This window comes from Gymnoscopelus braueri (assembly GCF_963280865.1).
Source record: "Gymnoscopelus braueri genome assembly, chromosome: 18".
Classification (NCBI taxonomy): domain Eukaryota; kingdom Metazoa; phylum Chordata; class Actinopteri; order Myctophiformes; family Myctophidae; genus Gymnoscopelus; species Gymnoscopelus braueri.
Window position 1 is genome coordinate 39,704,245 of NC_137618.1, and position 18,408 is coordinate 39,722,652.

Genomic DNA, 18,408 nt, shown 5'->3' on the forward strand with positions numbered 1-18,408 from the left:
AGCTTGTAGATCTGCTATTGTTTTATTTTTAAATCGTGAAAATGTGTGCAAATCTTTGAATATATACATACATTTTTAACTCAAATCTTTGCTTCTGGGGGTCCCTGGAACTAAATATTTTGAGATAGGGGTCCGTGGACAAATACATTGGTATTTCTATTGCAGTATTGATACTTTTACTTAAGTAAAAAATGTGAGTACTTTTTCCACCACTGCCTGCATGTGGATAACAGAGCCATAGTCATTCTATTCAGGACATTTCTTCATGTTGTTCTGGTTGATACTTGGAACCTGTTGCACGTGCTTGACGTCAGCGTGCCAGAAACAACACACCGTCCCCTGCGGACGCACCGCACGACCTTTGATGCTGATGGGAGAAGGAGACAGTGTGTGTGAACAGTTGAGAGCTAATAGATAAACAACAGGCGTGCATGTGTGTGTGGGCCGTCGGGAGGGTCAGTCGCTGCGTTGCCAACAGCACGTTCCAGTCTGTCTTCGGTTACTAACGCCCGCGGACTGGATCCAGAGAGAGAGAGAGAGAGAGAGGGAGGGAGAGAGAGAGAGGGAGAGAGAGAGAGAGAGAGGGGGGAGAGAGAGAGAGAGGGAGAGGGGGAGAGAGAGAGAAAGAGAGAGGGAGGGGGGAGAGAGAGAGATTGAGAGAGAGAGAGAGAGAGAGAGAGAGAGAGAGAGAGAGAGAGAGAGAGAGAGAGAGAGAGAGAGAGAGAGAGAGAGAGAGAGAGAGAGAGAGAGAGAGAGAGAGAAAGAGAAAGAGAGAAAGACAGAAAGACAGAAAGACAGAGTGAGGGAGAGACAGAGAGATTGAGACGGGGTGGCCATAGCTGAATGGGTAGATGGGCCGCCTGGTAAACAGAAGGTCCCAGGTTCGAGCCCCAGCTATGTGTTGAAGTGTCCATGAGCAAGACACTTAACCCCTATCTGCCCCCCTGTGTGAAAACAGAATTTCCGCTGCGGGATCAAATTGGTGTAAATTATTATTATTGTTACGAGAGAGAGAGAGAGAGAGAGCGAGCGAGCGAGAGAGAGAGCGAGAGCGAGAGAGAGAGAGAGAGAGAGAGAGAGAGAGAGAGAGAGAGAGAGAGAGATAATTGCAGAGGAAGAGAGAGGGAAAGAAATAGACAAACAGAGGAAGTGAGAAAGAGAGAGAGAGAGAGTGAGAAAAACACCGGCTAATGGCCCAACAAGACACCTCCATACACTCCCGGTGGACGCAGGCTACGCTGCAGTTGAACTCTCCCTTCCACTGGGTTTTGGGACGGCTGCATGCTGTGCGCTACGCTCTGGATGGAGTCCAGCTCTGAGGCCCGTTCTCTTTTGCTCAACCATGGGCAGCAGGGTGCTGTCTGTCTGCCCAGGGCCTGTCTGTCTGCCCAGGGTGCTGTCTGTCTGCCCAGAGCCTGTCTGTCTGCCCAGGGCCTGTCTGTCTGCCCAGGGCCTGCCGGCTCCAATGCTGTTAATTTCAGCAGAGCACGGGGCTCTCTATAGGTAGAGCAGTGGTTCTTAAACTTTTACATTTCAAGGACCCCCATAAGGACATTGGTTTCGTCGCCAGAAAAGCGCTGTGTGCGTCTTCTGATCTCCGTCACTTAAGTGGCGGGCCGATGGGGGGGGGGGAGGGTCGAAAACGCTTTCGAGATTTCCAGGTGGGCCCTGATCGAGAAAAGGTTGGAAACCGCTGAACCAGTCAAATCTAGCCTCGTTCCCAGCCTTACTCGTCATCTGCGAAGAGAAAAGCCTGGTCACGACCTAATGCAGCGAGTGTCTATAGGGGCGGGACTTCCGTCGTACGTATTTCCCCCGGAAACTATCTTTTTCGACCAATCATAACACTCGTCTCGTTCACGGAGAATGTAAACAGATTTGTAAAGTGTCAATGTCATTTCCTCGGGCGGTACTTCCGGCAAATTCCGGCACTTCCGTTTAGACACTCATCCTAGTCTAGGTGTTGCCCAGCGTGAGTCAAATGTATGTTGGAACACCAGACGTTGCTTCTAAAGCCGTGCATGATTCCTACCGACAAATGGTCCATGAGAGGGTCTGCTACGCATCAAATCATCATCATCTCTTACTCATCCCATTGTGGGAGATTACATCATCAATACAGATCTGACTTGTAATGTTTAGGCCAAAGGGACCACATTCAAATTGTGTTTCATAGTGTGTGTGTGTGTGTGTGTGTGTGTGTGTGTGTGTGTGTGTGTGTGTGTGTGTGCGTGCGCGTGCGCGCGTGCGCGCGTGCGTGCGTGCGTGCGTGCGTGCGTGCGTGCGTGCGTGCGTGCGTGCGTGCGTGCGTGTGAGTGTGTACCTCACCCGAAATCAATTGGGGCTCCAAGGATAGGGTGTGGTGTGTGTGTGTGTGTGTGTGTGTGTGTGTGTGTGTGTGTGTGTGTGTGTGTGTGTGTGTGTGTGTGTGTGTGTGTGTGTGTGTGTGTGTGTGTGTGTGTGTGTGTGTGTGTGTGTGTGTGTGTGTGTGTGTGTGTGTGTGTGCGCGTGTGTGTGTGTGTGTTTCCAATGTCCATATTGCCTATTTTCTGTACAGTGCGTCTTTCTCTAGTGGTTCTCAAAGTAAGGGTCCAGGCACCTTTAGGGTTCCTTGAGGGGGTTCCAAATGGACCCTTACAAGTCTGTAACGGACACAACGGCAAACGTGTGACATTTCGGGGTACCTGCGACAGCACATGTTGACTAGGGGGGAACTCGAACAGTGCTGAGTCGGCTGAAACCGGACTTTCGCAAAGTTCAACACGCCGACCCGCCCGGTGCCTCTCGTGGCTCAAGTCCGCTTTAGACGGCGCACCTCCGACCCTCCGTAGTTTTAACAGTTTTTTTGCGGTAACCGCCTTCTTCGGGGTGAAGGAGGCAGTTACAGTAGTTACCTGCCGAAACGTTGGTTTCTTTTTTACTCTGCGTCCAAAAATAAACTTCAGTATTGGCACTTTGGCTACCAGTGTGTGGCGCCACCTTCTTGTCTCTTGAAGACCACTATCTTTAGATTATTCTGCCGTGGGCCGGCACCACTACAAGGACTTTGGTGCGCGTAGCATTCTCGTGCACAGTGTTTTTTGGGCATCACATTAATCCATTAAGACCGGGATCGCATCATTTTTTAGATTTCTTTGGCTATTCAAAAATAGCAGATATACAAGCCCATAGTGCGGCACCGATCAAAAATAGTAAAAGTAACGGACAGATCTACAAGCTCAAAGTTTCCGAGCTTGTGGATCGCTGTAGTATGATCAAGTAGGGCGTTCATTTACGGGAAAAAAACACTAAAAGTTAAAATATGGAGATAAGAGGTTTCTGCCCCAACAGCAACGTTATACATTTGAATACTCAAGTATTTTCTTTAAAGCACACACTCCAGTACCTTAACCCGAGTACAACTTTGACTGAGCAACTTTCACTTGTTGTGGTGGAGTACAGTGCTATTGAACCAGGAGTATCTATCTATCTATACTTTGACTCTGGGGTTGAGCGCCACATCCTCACTGCTGCTCTCGCTCAGCTTTAGGAAGGAAATGGCTGATTCCCAGCGGACATGGCCACCGCCATATTTAGGGCCTCAGGCCTTTTGTTGAGGGGTAGACGAGCCCGGCTGCCAATTGTTCTCCACCCAAAATCATTACATCCGCAGCGAGCTACTTCTGACAGCATCTTTCCCCCCCATCTACTCTACTGCTGCAGTCCATCACAGCCCCAATGGCGGCTCTTGGCCGCCCCCTGGTGACATGTTTTGGACAATGCAGAAATGGAGGTAAACTACTGGGACCAGGGGCTGGGCGATATATGATGGCCAGTGGTGGAAAAAGTACTCCGATATTTTACTTAAGTAAAAGTAGCAATACCACAATATAAAAAATAATATTCTGTTACAAGTAAAAGGCCTGTGTTCAAAACGTTACTTAGTAAAAGTAAAAGTAAAAGTAAAAGTAAAAGTACAAAATTAGTGGCATCAAAATGTACTTAAAGTACCACACTCGCTATGACCTTGTAGATCTGCTATTTTTGAAAAATCGTGAAAATATGTGGAAACCTTTGAATATATATATATTAAAGCGAACATTTGTATCTCAAATCTTTGCTTCTGGGGGGTCCCCTGGAACAAAATATTTTGAGATGGGGGTCCGCGGGCCAAATACATATCATTTTGGGGGTCCTTGGCATGAAAAAGTTTGAGAACCACTGAACTAAACAGTTAAGTGTTTTCTCCACAGTCACTGAAGGGAGGAGGCAGACCGTAGCAGAGACAGGCTGGTCATCATCAGAGCATCAGACCGCAGTACCAGCCCTGTCCACCCGTCCTCTGATCTCCACCATGGTGGTGGCCACCACTGAGGCCAGCAGCAGCAGCAGCACCTACTGGGAAGACCTGGGCCTGGCCCCAGACCTGCTGCTGCCACCGCCACACCACATCGTCTCACAGGAGCCCAGACCCTGGACCTCGGTGACCGAGGAGGCCAGGCTACCCAGAGACAGCCCCGAGACGGGCCTCCGGATGGAGGGGGACGACGTCACGGAACACACGGACGCTGGGGGTAGGGCCCTGACACAATTATTACGTGATCTAGTGGTCTAGTGATCTTGTGGTCTGATCTAGGGGTCTTCAACAGGGGGTCCGGGACCCCTAGGGGGTCTTCAGAGTTACTACCAGGGGGCCGCCAAATCTTTGTGTGATAGGATTTAAAAAAAAAAACATTGACCACTTGAATCATGTTATCCCTATTCTGAAGAGAACTTGAGGCAAAAATTGACGATCTACAAGGCTCACAACGCGTTGTGAGCCTTGTAGATCGGCTATTTTTGGTAAAGAGGTTTGGTGTTGGTCTATGAAATCTATGAAAATACAATTTTATACAGTATGTATAGTGGGGGTCCCTGCTTCATTGACATGGACCTTTTTTTAAGTGTTAAATTAATAAATATGTCATTAATTTTACAGTGGTGGAAAAAGTACTCTTTTTTTTTACTTAAGTAAAAGTATCAATACTGCGAATGGCTTAACATTTGTCACCTACCTGAAAATGTACCATATTCTGTTTACTAAAGAGCTGGAGAGGGTCCCCTGTGACCAAACAAACGCTCTGTAGCAATGATTACTATCAGAATATAGTACTTTAACCTTTTTAACAAAAAATATATATATATATATATCACTTACCCTACCTTTAAGTTATTTGTCATACCTGCCCTGTGCATTTTTTGATTACGAAGCCTGAAAGACCACATTTTTTGTTCATAAGTTTCAATGTTCAATGCCAAAAACACAATTAAATTGTTATTATTTGTATGACAACTCAGACGTTCTCATCGTGACAGCCTTAGCTGGGGGGACATCGCTGGGGACATCAGATTCTGTCCACACGGACCACGTCAGCAGCAGCAGTGCCTTCATCTCTACCACCATCAGCCGGGCTGGAGAGAGGACCCTGCTATCTGTCACCTCTTCCTCCTCCTCCTCCTCCTCCTCCTCCTCCTCCTCTACCTCCACCGCCTCCTCCTCCTCCTCCTCTTCCTCCTCCTCCAGCAGTAGCCACGACGACGACAACAACAACAACAGCACCTCCTCCATGTTCACCGAGGTAAACTCCAACTCCCAGCAGCCCCCCTCCACCTGGGGTCTCCCAGGCACGGACGCAGGGTCTGAGGACTACAACCACAGCCTGCCCTCCTCCACCAGGACCCACAACACGGTAGGCCTGTCATAATTATTACATTATCGTCTAATCGCAATTATTTGTGACAATCGCAATTATTTTGTGATAATCGTCATTATCGTTTCCATGTTGAAAAATGTAATACATAAAAAAGCTTAGCTTGTAGATCAGGTATTTCCACTATTTTAACTTTTTTTTAAAGTGTTAAATTAATAAATATGTCAGTAATTTTACAGTGGTGGAAAAAGTACTATTTTTGTTTTACTTAAGTAAAAGTATCAATACTGCAATGTATAAACACTCTGTTATAAGTCCAGTAATCCAAGTCCAGTAAGTCCAGTAATCCAAATTTACTTGAGTAAAAGGACAAAAGTAATGGCATCAAAATATACTTAAAGTACCAAAAGTAAAGATATGTAATGTAAACTCTTTTGAAAATAGCAGATCTACAAGCTTGTAGATCGGCTATTTTCAAATGGCCAAAGTTGAAATAGGGCTGAAGAGGTTAATGTATGCTTTGTAATAATAATTCTAATCTACAAAGTAACTAGTAACTAAAGTTTTCAAATAATTGGAGTGGAGTAAAAGTACAATATTTGTCTCTGAGATGTAGTGGAGTAGAAGTAAAAGTATTGAAAATTGGAAATACTCCAGTAAAGTAAAAGTTTGTACTTAAGTACAGTACGTGAGTAAATGTACTTTTCATTTCAGTTATTTGTCATATCTGCCCTGTGCAATCTTTGATTACTAAGCCTAAAAGTCAAACAGAAATTCACTTTTTATTCATATGTTCTGATGTTCAATGCCAAAAACACAATTCAGTCGTTAATCACAATTATTTGAGTGACAATTAATGGTCATCTTAAATGTGTAATGGTGACACAGCCCTACGACATGGATGTTACACGTTCAGAGCACCGGACGCTCCTCCACTCCTCCACGGGAACGCTGCCAGAGACGGGGAACCCAGAGGTGTCCGAAGGGAGCCCGTCTTTCCTAACGGGGCGCCCCAACAACGCCACCCAGCAGCACGGGCTCACCTCCGTTGTGTCCGAGGAGGAGGAGGAGGAGGAGGAGGGCACGCCCGACGTCTCCACGCCGTCTCTCAGGGTGACGGAGGAGGACACGACGGGACAGGAGGCCGACACGGACCCGACAGAGGCGCCGCCGCTCGTTTCGTCGGAGAGCGGCGTGACTACCAACACCTCGGCTCAGGACCCGAGTTCAGAGGTCAACACTGTGACACAAGGTTGCTATAGTTTTGCATTCTTTATTGTTATTATTATATTTATTTTTGACTTTTTGTTTTCAATTTCAGTTTAATTTTTAGTTTTTAAAGCAGGAATGGCAAATATTTTGTATTTTTTTGGAAAAGGTTTAGTTTTTGTTTAGTTTTTATCCATTTCAGTGTTAGTTTTAGTTTTTTGTGGATTATCAGGGCCAAGATTCAACAAGGACACAACGTGTTGTGAGCTTAATTGTAGATCTGCTATTTTTGAAAAATTATGAAAATTTTAGCAAATCTTTGAATATATATAAAATATATAAAATATATTTTTAAAGCGAACATTTGTATTGATATGAGCTTGTAGATCTGCTATTTTTGAATAGCCAAATAAATCAAAAAAATTACACAGATGCGTTCCCGGTCTTACTGGGTTAAGCGGGAAAACAGGTTCAAATCCGGGGTAGAAGAGGAAAATGACACAGTGCTGCTTTAAGTTTAGTAAACCCTAATAATAACCCTTGTATGCTGGGTGAATGTCCCATTCACAGAGTTCTCTGCCGGAACGCAGAGCTCCAGCAGCAGCAGCAGCACCCTGGGGGGCCAGGAGGAGGAGGAGGAGGAGGAGGAGCAGGGGGGGACAGAGAGGGTGCCACCACCCCACACAGAGGAGGAGGAGGACGACGAGAGGAACACCGTCCTGGCTCTGACCACGGCCGCACCTACGCCGGAGCCCAGCGTGGTGACGGTCCTGGAGGACACGCTGGCCCCCCAGGTCCTCCCAGAGACGGACAGACCAGCGCTGGCCACTGAGCTGTTCCTCACCACCACGCCCGTTGTCATCACACACAGGTACTGTCCTCTAACCCATTAACCCATTCAATCCGGAGGACGCATCTGTGTCATTTTTTATTCCTTTGGCTATTCAGGTCCGAGTGCTGCATTATGAGTTTGTAGATCTGCTATTTTTGAAAAATAAATCGTGAAAATGTGTGCAAAGCTTGGAATATATACATTTTAAACTCCAATCTGCTTCTTCTGGGGGTCCCTGGAACAGAATATTTAGAGATGGCGGGGGGGGAGGGTCCGCGGCCAAATACATATCATTTTGGGTGGTCCTTGACATGAAAAAGTTTGAGAACCATAGCAACAGATTTTTTTTTGTTTTTCAACTGTTAGGATTTTGAAAACATTAATTTGTAGAATCCCCAGAAGCAAAGATTTTAGTGAAAACATTTCACTTTAAAAACATTATTCCCAGAAGAGAAGATTTGTGTAAAGACATCTAAATTATTTCTAACACTTTCACGATTTATTCACAAAAAATTTCAAAAATAGCAGATCGTGACGCGCTGCGAGCTTGTACATCTGTTATTTTTGAATAGCCACCGTGTTAAATATGGATACAGGAGTTAAAATGATTGTGATGCTATATTAACACATTTAGCTGGGGACCCCTGGAACCCCCTCAAGAACCCAACTTTTAACGTTTATTTTTTGTAAATTAACTACTTGATCATTCGCGCCGCGTTTCGAGCTTGTATATCTGCTACTTTTGCTATTTTTGAATTTGAATCCTGAAAAGTAACAGTTTTGGACATTTTCAAACAAGCAGCTGTACACTCCTCTACAATCTTGTAGATCTGCTAATTATAAACCGTTTGCCTATAATGACAAAATAGGGATCAATACATTGTTTTATTAATCGAATAAATCAATTAATTCAATTAACGGTTGAACCCCTACACAGACCGCAAGTCACAGAGGAGGAGGAGACGACGTCCAGAGCCACCGCAGCACCCTTCATCACCTCCACCCACCCTCCTCCAGCCAGCACCCTGCCTCCCCAGCTCAGCACCCCCCCCACCCAGGGCTCCCCCACCCAGCGCAGCACCCATCACCCCACCACCGCCTCCACCACCACCACCACCACCGCCACCGCCTCCACAACCTCCACCCTGGCCCCGCGCACCACTCTGCCCACCTCCCCCCACACCCAGGTGATTAGCATTTTGACATTTTCATTGGTTTAAATTGACTTTATTTACTGTTTGTTTTCAATTTCAGTTTGGTTTTGATTCGTTTTTTTAAAAAGTGGGTGTAAGGTAGAGTTCTAGAGGATATTCAACATCACCATGGCACATCGGTAAGAATGTATGGACAAGAAGAGTTCCTCTAAGGGGGAGGGGGGGGCTATACCCGCACCCGCAAGTGGGCAGCGGGTGCGGGTATAGCAGTGCCAAAAATAGGGCCCGCCCTATTTTCGCCGGTGCCTTACCCATAATCCCTAAACTTCTTTGCGCCGGTGCCTTACCCATAATCCCTACACTTCTTTGCGCCGGTGCCTTACCCATAATCCCTAAACTTCTTTGCGCCGGTGCCTTACCCATAATCCCTAAACTTCTTTGCGCCGGTGCCTTACCCATTATCCCTACACTTCTTTGCCATTTTTAAAAAACATTTTCAAATAGTTCAACTAGCCGATCTACATCGACACATTGTGAGCTTGTATAACAACCCCCCCCCCGTCCACACCCAGAGGCCCTCCACGCGGCCGGCCAGCCCCACCAACGTCACCACCATCCGGCTGGAGACCAGCACGGCCAGCCCCCTGAATACCACCACCACCCGCGGAGGGCACGCCGCCACCACCACCAGCGCGTACGCCCACAGCAGCAGCAGCAGCAGCAGCAGCACCCCCGCCGCCGCCAGGGCCACGCCCACGCCACACACCACAGGGAGACAGACGGACAGGCTGACCACGGAGCCGGTGCCCACCACGGAGCTGGTGCCCACCACGGCGCCCATGGAGGTCCGGCCCACCAAAGCGCCGCCAGGTCAGCAGCTAGTCATTTTTTTATTTCTTTGGCTATTCAAAAATAGCAGATATACAAGCTCATAGCGCAGCACCGAGTGCCGCGCTAAGGGCTTTTAGATCTGCTATTTTCGAAAAAATCGTGCAAATGGGTGCAAATCTTTGAATATATATGTTTTTTTATAGTGATTTTTTTTACTGAAATCTTTGCTTCTGGGGATTCTACAAATGTCTTCTAAATCCTTTTTATTATGTTGCTATAATATCAGTGGTTCTCAAACTTTTTTCATGTCAAGGAACACCCAAAATGTTGTTCCAGGGACCCCCAGAAACAAAGATTTGAGTTAAAAATGTTCACTTTAAAAATATATATACATTCAAAGATTGAATTATTTTTGGGGAAAAAAACAGCAGATCTACAAGCTATTGTAGATCTGCTATTTTTGAATAGCCAAAGTATAAAATAATGGTTAAAGTGGTTACACAGATGCGTTCCCGGTTTGAATGGGTTGATAATAAACGTATGTATTTTTTTATTATAAAATCTATGTTTCTGTGTTGTCCAACCTGTAGCCAGTCCCTGTGCGGTCAACCCGTGCATGAATGGAGGCATGTGTGTCAGCCGTGAAGGAGGGAAGTTCACCTGCCACTGTCAGCAGGCCTGGAAAGGTCCCACCTGCAGCGAGGGTGAGGCCTCTCTGTTTCAGTGCTTCTCAAAGTGGGGCTAAACGATTGATACTCACTGTAGGAACATAATGGACCCTTATTTATTAAAGGACGACTTCACCCATTTTTAACCTACCTTCATATAATTGGTCCTCACTAATGCTCATGATGTGTGTGTCTGTCTGTCTGTCTGTCTGTCTGTCTGTCTGTCTGTCTGTCTGTCTGTCTGTCTGTCTGTCTGTCTGTCTGTCTGTCTGTCTGTCTGTCTGTCTGTCTGTGTGTGTGTGTGTGTGTGTGTGTGTGTGTGTGTGTGTGTGTGTGTCCAGATGCGAACGAGTGTGAACACAACCCGTGTCCCCCAGGCTCCATGTGTGTGAACACGCGGGGTTCTTTCAGCTGTGAGTGTCCCCTAGGCTTTGACCTGGAGGATGGACGCACCTGTACCAAAGGTAAAGAGTCACAAATGGATAAATTAACACTCTTAAAGGTGGCAGCTGTCAGAAAAAAGGGTCCCTTGATATTCCCAAAAATAGGCCGGTGCCGTGCTAGTTATTATTAATATGAATACTTTTTTCCACATACAGCAAAGACCTTTTTGGGCACATTCAGTGTGAACAGAAAGCCTCATGATCCTGATGTGTTCAAGAGCGTCACCGTTCACGAGATCCAGAGAGAGATCGTTCAGTTGGTGAGACGCACATCATTTTCTCTGCTTTATATAGAAATACGGTAGAACATGTAGCAAACATATTCCTAATATATATATACTCTGTAGTCTATGCTTTAACTGCCTTATTTCTTTGTCCTAGCTCAATGCATCGTTGTCGATTCTGCATGGCTACCGCCGTTCGATGCTGAGGAGGAAGTAAGTTGATCCAGTTTTAGGATAAACAGTCTCATGTACGAGTAGCTCACCTGGGCCCAAAACCTTCTAAAAGCTGTGCCCTCTGTTGAATTAATAAAAAAAACACTGTTGAAGACCCACCTACGATGTCCTTTTAATGATTGGGTGTTTATTTTATTCATTTCTTTTCTGTTTCATATTGATATGTCTTTATGTTTTTAACCACTTAAACCCACTATTCTTAGTGAAACAAACCTGAATTACAACAGTGTACTTGGACACATTTTTCCCATCTACACCAAATCTCTGTATTTTTGGTGAATTCTTCCCCCAGAATGGGGATGCTGGGGTTCAAGTGGTTAAACCTTTAACCCATTAAGACCGGGAACGTATCTTGTGTTATTTTTTCAATTTCTTTGGGCTATTTTGAAAAATTGTGAAAATGTGTGCAAATCTTGGGACCCCCAGAAGCAAAGATTTGAGTTAAAAAATTTAATGTTAAAGATTTGCACAAATTTTCCAAGATTAGAAAAAATAAATAGCAGATCTACAAGCTCATGAGAAAATCAAAGAAATCTTAAAATGAATAATGGGTTAGAGCACTTTGTGACTGTCATTGCTTCTGAACGGTGCTCTATAAATCAAATGTACTTATTTTACGCCCTTACTTTACTTTCTTCCAGAGGAGAAGATGGGTTGCGTATCCTGGCCATCAACATGTTCTCCGTCTCCTCGGACGTGACCAGCGCCGAGGTGTTCAAAGGCATCGAGATGTACCGCAGCAACTGCAGCTCGTCCATGGCCCACTGCAGGGTGGTCCTACACCACCAGCTCACCTATCACGGTTAGACAAACCTCATTTCTGTTTATCAAAGAGCTGGAGAGACACAGGGTTACTGAACAAACACTCTTATTGCAATGATTACTATGAGAATATAGTGCTTTAACATGTTAATAAAAAACTTTTAGTTTTGACCAAAAAATATCACTTACCCTACCTTGAAAAATAGCATATCTACAAGCTCATAGCGCGGCACCAAGTGCCGCACTATGAGCTTGTAGATCTGCTATTTTTGAAAAATCCCTGGCACAAAGTATTTTTGAGATGGGGGGGTCCGCAGCCAAATACATAATCATTTTGGAGGTCCTTGACATGAAAACGTTTGAGAACCACTGACTTACGGCACCCTATAAATTGCAGATTGTGTCCGTCCACTCTGGCCAACAACATCATAACTAATACTTATTATGTCTTTCAACAGTGGAGAGTCTGTGTGTTGAACAGAACATACAGTGCGACACGCAGCGCTCCGCCTGCGCAGACAACAATGGCACCGCCAGCTGCCAGTGTCAGCCGGGATACTACAAACAGAACCCGGACGCCCTGTCCTGCATTGGTAAGCTTTGTGTGTTTGTGGCCTGTGTGTGTGCATATTATGTGAAATCACACCAACATTTTTAGTAGGTAGCTGATATATTGCACTTTTACTTCAGCGCTAGGTATACTCTTGGTTGCTTGTTTTAGAAGAGAATGCACTTAATGCTTCTGGTGATTAGTAGTTTCGTTCCCTACCTATGTTGAATGCACTTATTGTAAGTCGCTTTGGATAAAAGCGTCTGCTAAATGACTGTAATGTAATGTAATGTAAATCTTTGGTTTTGGGGGTCCCTGAAACAACATATTTTCAGATGGGGATCCGTGGCCAAATGTATATCAATTAGGGGTCCTTGGCATGAAAAAGGTTGAAAGCCACTGCCCTAGGGGAATTGCACTATGGGGAGACACCCCTTCCTATATAAGCCCATTCAACTTCAAACTCCCATTGAAAACACACATCCCTGCTTCTGGTGACTGATATCGTCCTGGAATGGAATGGAATGACGATTCATTATTTCATGCATAGACTTCATGGATTTCATGCATGGACTTAGGACTCCTTGATTCGACGTAAAATTTCAAAAAATATTAACATAATGAATATCTAAATATTGAATCAAGCAAATAAAAAAGTCACACAAAAGCCAGAGTAGAGGGGCGCCCGCTGGCCTAGCGGTCCAGGCGCATACCACATATGCTGGTAATCCAGCTTGACAGCGTGCCACGGGTTCGACTCTCGATCCCGAAGACCTTTGCTGTGTGTCACCCCCCCCCCCCCATCTCCTGTCAGCCTACTATCCTATCAATAAAGGCAGAAAAAAGACCCAAAAAATATCTTTTAAAAAAAGGCCAGAGTAGTTGTGAAACTGACCCCAGATGTGTTTTAAAGTGAAATGTCCCTTTAAGCCCTATTATATAATTTCCCGTACAACTGGGTCATGTGAAATACCGAAACTAGCAGATCTACGGGTCACATCATGACCAGTTGTGAGCTTGTAGATCTGCTATATTTCTTTCTTTGAATATGAACATTTTCATGTATAATGATATATCCAAAATAGGAACGGCACGGCAGGTTGAAAATGTTAACGCTGGCCCGGACCATTGTCCTAGTGGTCCGGGCACATAGGCTCTAATGTAGCCTGACAGCGCATCGCAGGTTCGAGTCCCGTTACTGACGATCTTTGATGCTTGTCTCTCCCCATCTCTCTCTCCCTGTTTCCTGTCCATCTACACTGTACACTATAAATAAAGCTCCAGGACATGACATCTGACCTCAGGAATGAAGGCATGAGGGAAACTAGATTCCTGGTACATCATCTTAACCAGCTTGCTTTCAGTCTTGCTGAGTCTGAACTGTTCATATATGGTTCTGTCCTTATGGAATGACTTGTCCCACTTGGCCTTAAAGTAGATGGCATTGACACATAGGCTCTAATGTAGCCTGACAGCACATCGTAGGTTCGAGTCCCGTTACTGACGATCTTTGATGCTTGTCTCTCCCCATCTCTCTCTCCCTGTTTCCTGTCCATCTACACTGTACACTATAAATAAAGGCAGAAAAGCCCCCCAAAAAATATCTTTACAAAAAAAAAAAAATACATGTTAACTCTATGTTTTCTGTAACACATACACTGTTTGTTTCAGACTGTGGAGATGGCTATAAGCTGAGCGAGAACGGCACCTGTGTCCAGTAAGCATGGATTTCTTTTACTTGCGGTGTCACACGTCATGTTGAGGGGGAGGGTTCAAAGTTGCATTCTCGTCCTAACTCCTGTCTCTCTGTCTCTGGGTTACAGGTGCATGTTTGGCTTTGGAGGTTTCAACTGTGGAAATTGTAAGTAGGGCTACAACCATTGCTTATTTTCTTGGCGATTATTCAGCCGATTACCTTTTTGATTAATCCGGTCTATCCAGGTCTCCCTTGAGAAAGAGACCTCAAGTCTGAGATTATCTTTATAAAAATAAAGGAAAACAATTATAACATATATATATATATATATATATATATATATATATATATATATATATATATATATATATATATATATATATATATATATATATATATATATATATATATATATATATATATATATATATATATATAAATCTACCCCAAATTTGGGTCCCACATTGAGGGGCCTCTAAACAGTGAAGAGCCAAGAGCAAACTCACTTACACCATAGGGGGAGTGACAATGCTGCAAGTGTTTGTTACAGAAATATTTTGAGTATCAACTCAAGGAGGGGAGCAGTATCGGCCTGCAAAGAGGATGCTCATGGTGGGGTTGTGTCGAATGAAGAAGAGGAAGGGGTGGTCAGCAACAAAGCGAGGGGGGATGATCGGGACCTCTGCACAGCCGCCATACAAATAACACAAAGCAGAGGCGGCAGCTGCCTCAGTGCCCCTCTCGTTCACTTCCACAAAGGCCTTGTGCACCACCTTCACCAGGTTGTTGGCTGAAGACATGCCAGAGAAGTCACTCAGTTTGGAGTCAAAGGCGTCCACCATGCCCATCTTGATCAAGGTGTCGTTCATGTCATATGTCTCCTTCATCTTGAAACGAGGCAGGCCAATCAGAACCTCCATCTGATCCATCATGCCTGGATTGGTCCAGTCCATAAACTTTTCATAGGTTAGCTCCTTTTCTAGCTTCTCCAGGCCTGTCGTATCGTCCTCCATTTCAACAGGCAGAAAGATAAGCATGCTGAGGTCTTTCCCTGTGTAGGGCAGCTCCAGGACATGACATCTGACCTCAGGAATGAAGGCATGAGGGAAACTAGATTCCTGGTACATCATCTTAACCAGCTTGCTTTCAGTCTTGCTGAGTCTGAACTGTTCATATATGGTTCTGTCCTTATGGAATGACTTGTCCCACTTGGCCTTAAAGTAGATGGCATTGACCAACACCAGTCTGGTATCGCCATCCATCACACCCGGGGCAAGCAAGTCCTTGATTTTATTTCGAGTCTGTTTCTCCACCCAGCTGTTCATGTTCAGCCTGGCTCCTTCTGCGTTGCCAATGAAGTCCACAGGCTCCAGCTGTGCATCATAGTGTTTTCTGATGGCACTTAAGAACTCCTCAACAAACTGGTAGGACTGCTCTCCATACAAGCGGTTGGCCAGGCTGAGGGCGTAGGACTTCCGGGACTTGTTCAGGTCACTCATAAGCTTAGAAAAGTCCATGTGGACGTCATCCTTAAAGTGCAGGACCTCTGACATCTGTGTTGCTGTGTTGCCACGGGCCCCCAGCAGAACCATGGCCAGAGCGGAGGAGATGCTGAGAGGAGAGTAGAACACATTGCCAGTGTTGTTATCTTCTGACAGCTGTTTGAACAGAGACAGGGAAAAAGTGCTGATGGCCACTGCCAGGGGGGTTGGTGCCATTTTTATCAGTGTCTTAACAAATGTCCAAATGTTACAACTCACACAAAGTAAAACTATTGTGTTCCTTGACACTTGCATCATCACTGTGATGTCAGCCATGCCCAAATATGGAGTTCTGTGTCAGTCTTGCCCAATAATGGGTTCTATGACCTCAGACTAGCCTCTATGGTTACACGTGGTAGTATTCATACATGTGGGTAAGTCTGAGATTATCTTTATAAAAATAAAGGAAAATAATAATTATATATATATATATATATATATATATATATATATATATATATATATATATATATATATATATATATATATATATATATATATATATATATATCAAATCTACCCCAAATTTGGGTCCCACATTGAGGGGCCTCTAAACAGTGAAGAGCCAAGAGCAAACTCACTTACACCATAGGGGGAGTGACAATGCTGCAAGGGTTTGTTACAGAAATATTTTGAGTATCAACTCAAGGAGGGGAGCAGTATCGGCCTGCAAAGAGTATGCTCATGGTGGGGTTGTGTCGAATGAAGAAGAGGAAGGGGTGGTCAGCAACAAAGCTAGGGGGGAGGATCGGGACCTCTGCACATTCTTGCACATTACCCAAAGCAGTGGCGGCAGCTGCCTCAGTGCCCTCCTCATTCACTTCCACAAAGGCCTTGTGCACCACCTTCTTAAGCACCAGGTTGTTGGCTGAATACATGCCAGAGAAGTCACTCAGTTTGGAGTCGAAGGCGTCAACCATGCCCATCTTGATCAAGGTGTCGTTCATGTCATATGTCTCCTCCATCTTGAAACGAGGCAGGCCAATCAGAACCTCCTTCTGCTTCAACATGCCTGGATTGGTCCAGTCCACAAACCTTTCATAGGTTATCTCATTTTCTAGCTTCTCCAGGCCTGTCGTATCGTCCTCCATTTCAACAGGCAGAAAGATAAGCATGCTGAGGTCTTTCCCCGTGTAGGGCAGCTCCAGGACCTGACAGTTGACTTCAGGAATGAAGGCAAGAGGGAAACTAGATTCCTGGTACATCATCTTCACCGGCTTGCTTTCAGTCTTGCTGAGTCTGAACTGTTCATCCATGGTTCCGTCCTCATGGAATATGTCACTTGGCTTTAAAGTAGATGGCATTGACTAACACCAGTCTGGTATCTCCATCCACCACACCCGGGGCAAGCAAGTCCTTGATTTTATCTTGAGTCTGTTTCTCCACCCAGCTGTTCATGTTCAGCCTGGCTCCTTCTGCGTTGCCAATGAAGTCCACAGGCTCCAGCTGTGCATCATAGTGTTTTCTGGTGGCACTTAAGAACTCCTCAACAAACTGGTAGGACTGCTCTCCATACAGGCGGTTGGCCAGGCTGAGGGCGTAGGACTTCCCCGACATGTTCAGGTCACTCATAAGCTTAGAAAAGTCCATGTGGACATCAACCTTAAAGTGCAAGACCTCTGACATCTGTGTGGCTGTGTTGCCACGGGCCCCCAGCAGCACCATGGCCAGAGCAGAGGAGATGCTGAGAGGAGAGTAGAACACATTGCCAGTGTTGTTATCTTCAGACAGCTGTTTGAACAGAGAGAGGGAAAAAGTGTTGATGGCCACTGCGAGGGGGGTTGGTGCCATTGTGATCGGTGTCTTAACAAATGTCCAAATGTTACAACTCACACAAAGTAAAACGATTGTGTTCCTTGACACTTGCATCATCACTGTGATGTCAGCCATGCCCAAATATGGAGTTCTGTGTCAGTCTTGCCCAAATAATGGGTTTTATGACCTCAGACTAGCTTCTAGGGTTACACGTGGTAGTATCCATACTACCATGTGTGTAAAACAATGCAATTGCTGTTATTGATACATTTGACACAATCAAAGACATTGACCGACGGTCAGTTTCTCAACCCAAGGCTGCACAGATGTATGTATCACGTTGCAATCACTGGTTGTGGCAAAGGAATGGAGAATTTCTGCAGTTGCGCATATTCGAGTGGATGTTGTCACGATAACAGCAAATTTAATTTTTATTTATTTTTATTTAAAGAAAAATACAGAACTTCTTGAGGTAGTACACTTTTTTAAAAGCCTCTGAAGTTTTCACATTCTAAGTACAAATCAAAGCTGTTCAATCTTATGCATTTTCAACAACTATCATACAGTAAGTTTAATGAACATTACAAATAATTAAACTTTTTCACATGAATGAATTGAGGTATTGCACTTGTTCAAAAGCCTGAGAAACGGGTCCATTTGGTTCCATTTGTACACTCTCAAGAGTTATGGGGGTCCTTGAAATCAAAAAGTTTGAGAACCACTGTGCTACACTAAATGGAACAGAGCCTTCATTAGTATCATTGGTAAGGAAGGGGCCCAATTTCTTTCCAATATGGCTGCTGTGCATAGAGCCTATTCCGGTTTGCGAGTGGATCATAA

General features: G+C 45.0%; 2 protein-coding genes and 1 pseudogene across 4 annotated transcripts in view; 1 reads left to right on the plus strand and 2 right to left on the minus strand.

The window, feature by feature from the left end:
• The window catches only part of heg1 (heart development protein with EGF-like domains 1), a 30,655-nt gene that overhangs the window by 5,351 nt on the left and 6,896 nt on the right, over window positions 1-18,408 (plus strand). Inside the window, exons 2-15 of one of the 2 annotated variants that reach the window (XM_080412943.1) lie at window positions 4,233-4,553; window positions 5,317-5,708; window positions 6,558-6,921; window positions 7,449-7,749; window positions 8,648-8,897; window positions 9,437-9,734; window positions 10,286-10,399; window positions 10,705-10,827; window positions 10,963-11,066; window positions 11,188-11,243; window positions 11,906-12,066; window positions 12,485-12,619; window positions 14,248-14,293; window positions 14,400-14,437. In XM_080412943.1, the coding sequence (XP_080269069.1) occupies window positions 4,233-4,553; window positions 5,317-5,708; window positions 6,558-6,921; window positions 7,449-7,749; window positions 8,648-8,897; window positions 9,437-9,734; window positions 10,286-10,399; window positions 10,705-10,827; window positions 10,963-11,066; window positions 11,188-11,243; window positions 11,906-12,066; window positions 12,485-12,619; window positions 14,248-14,293; window positions 14,400-14,437 (2,703 nt within the window). The remainder of the gene's footprint in view (window positions 1-4,232; window positions 4,554-5,316; window positions 5,709-6,557; window positions 6,922-7,448; window positions 7,750-8,647; window positions 8,898-9,436; window positions 9,735-10,285; window positions 10,400-10,704; window positions 10,828-10,962; window positions 11,067-11,187; window positions 11,244-11,905; window positions 12,067-12,484; window positions 12,620-14,247; window positions 14,294-14,399; window positions 14,438-18,408) is intronic. The other variant, XM_080412944.1, reaches the window with a different exon arrangement.
• Window positions 14,816-16,192, minus strand: LOC308073458 (leukocyte elastase inhibitor-like). The gene has a single exon (XM_080412380.1). It carries the CDS (start codon window positions 16,087-16,089, stop codon window positions 14,842-14,844), a length of 1,248 nt encoding a protein of 415 aa, XP_080268506.1. The 5' UTR covers window positions 16,090-16,192; the 3' UTR covers window positions 14,816-14,841.
• Window positions 16,427-17,625, minus strand: LOC308073459 (leukocyte elastase inhibitor-like; annotated as a pseudogene). Its single transcript has one exon. The product of its transcript is annotated as a leukocyte elastase inhibitor-like (transcript).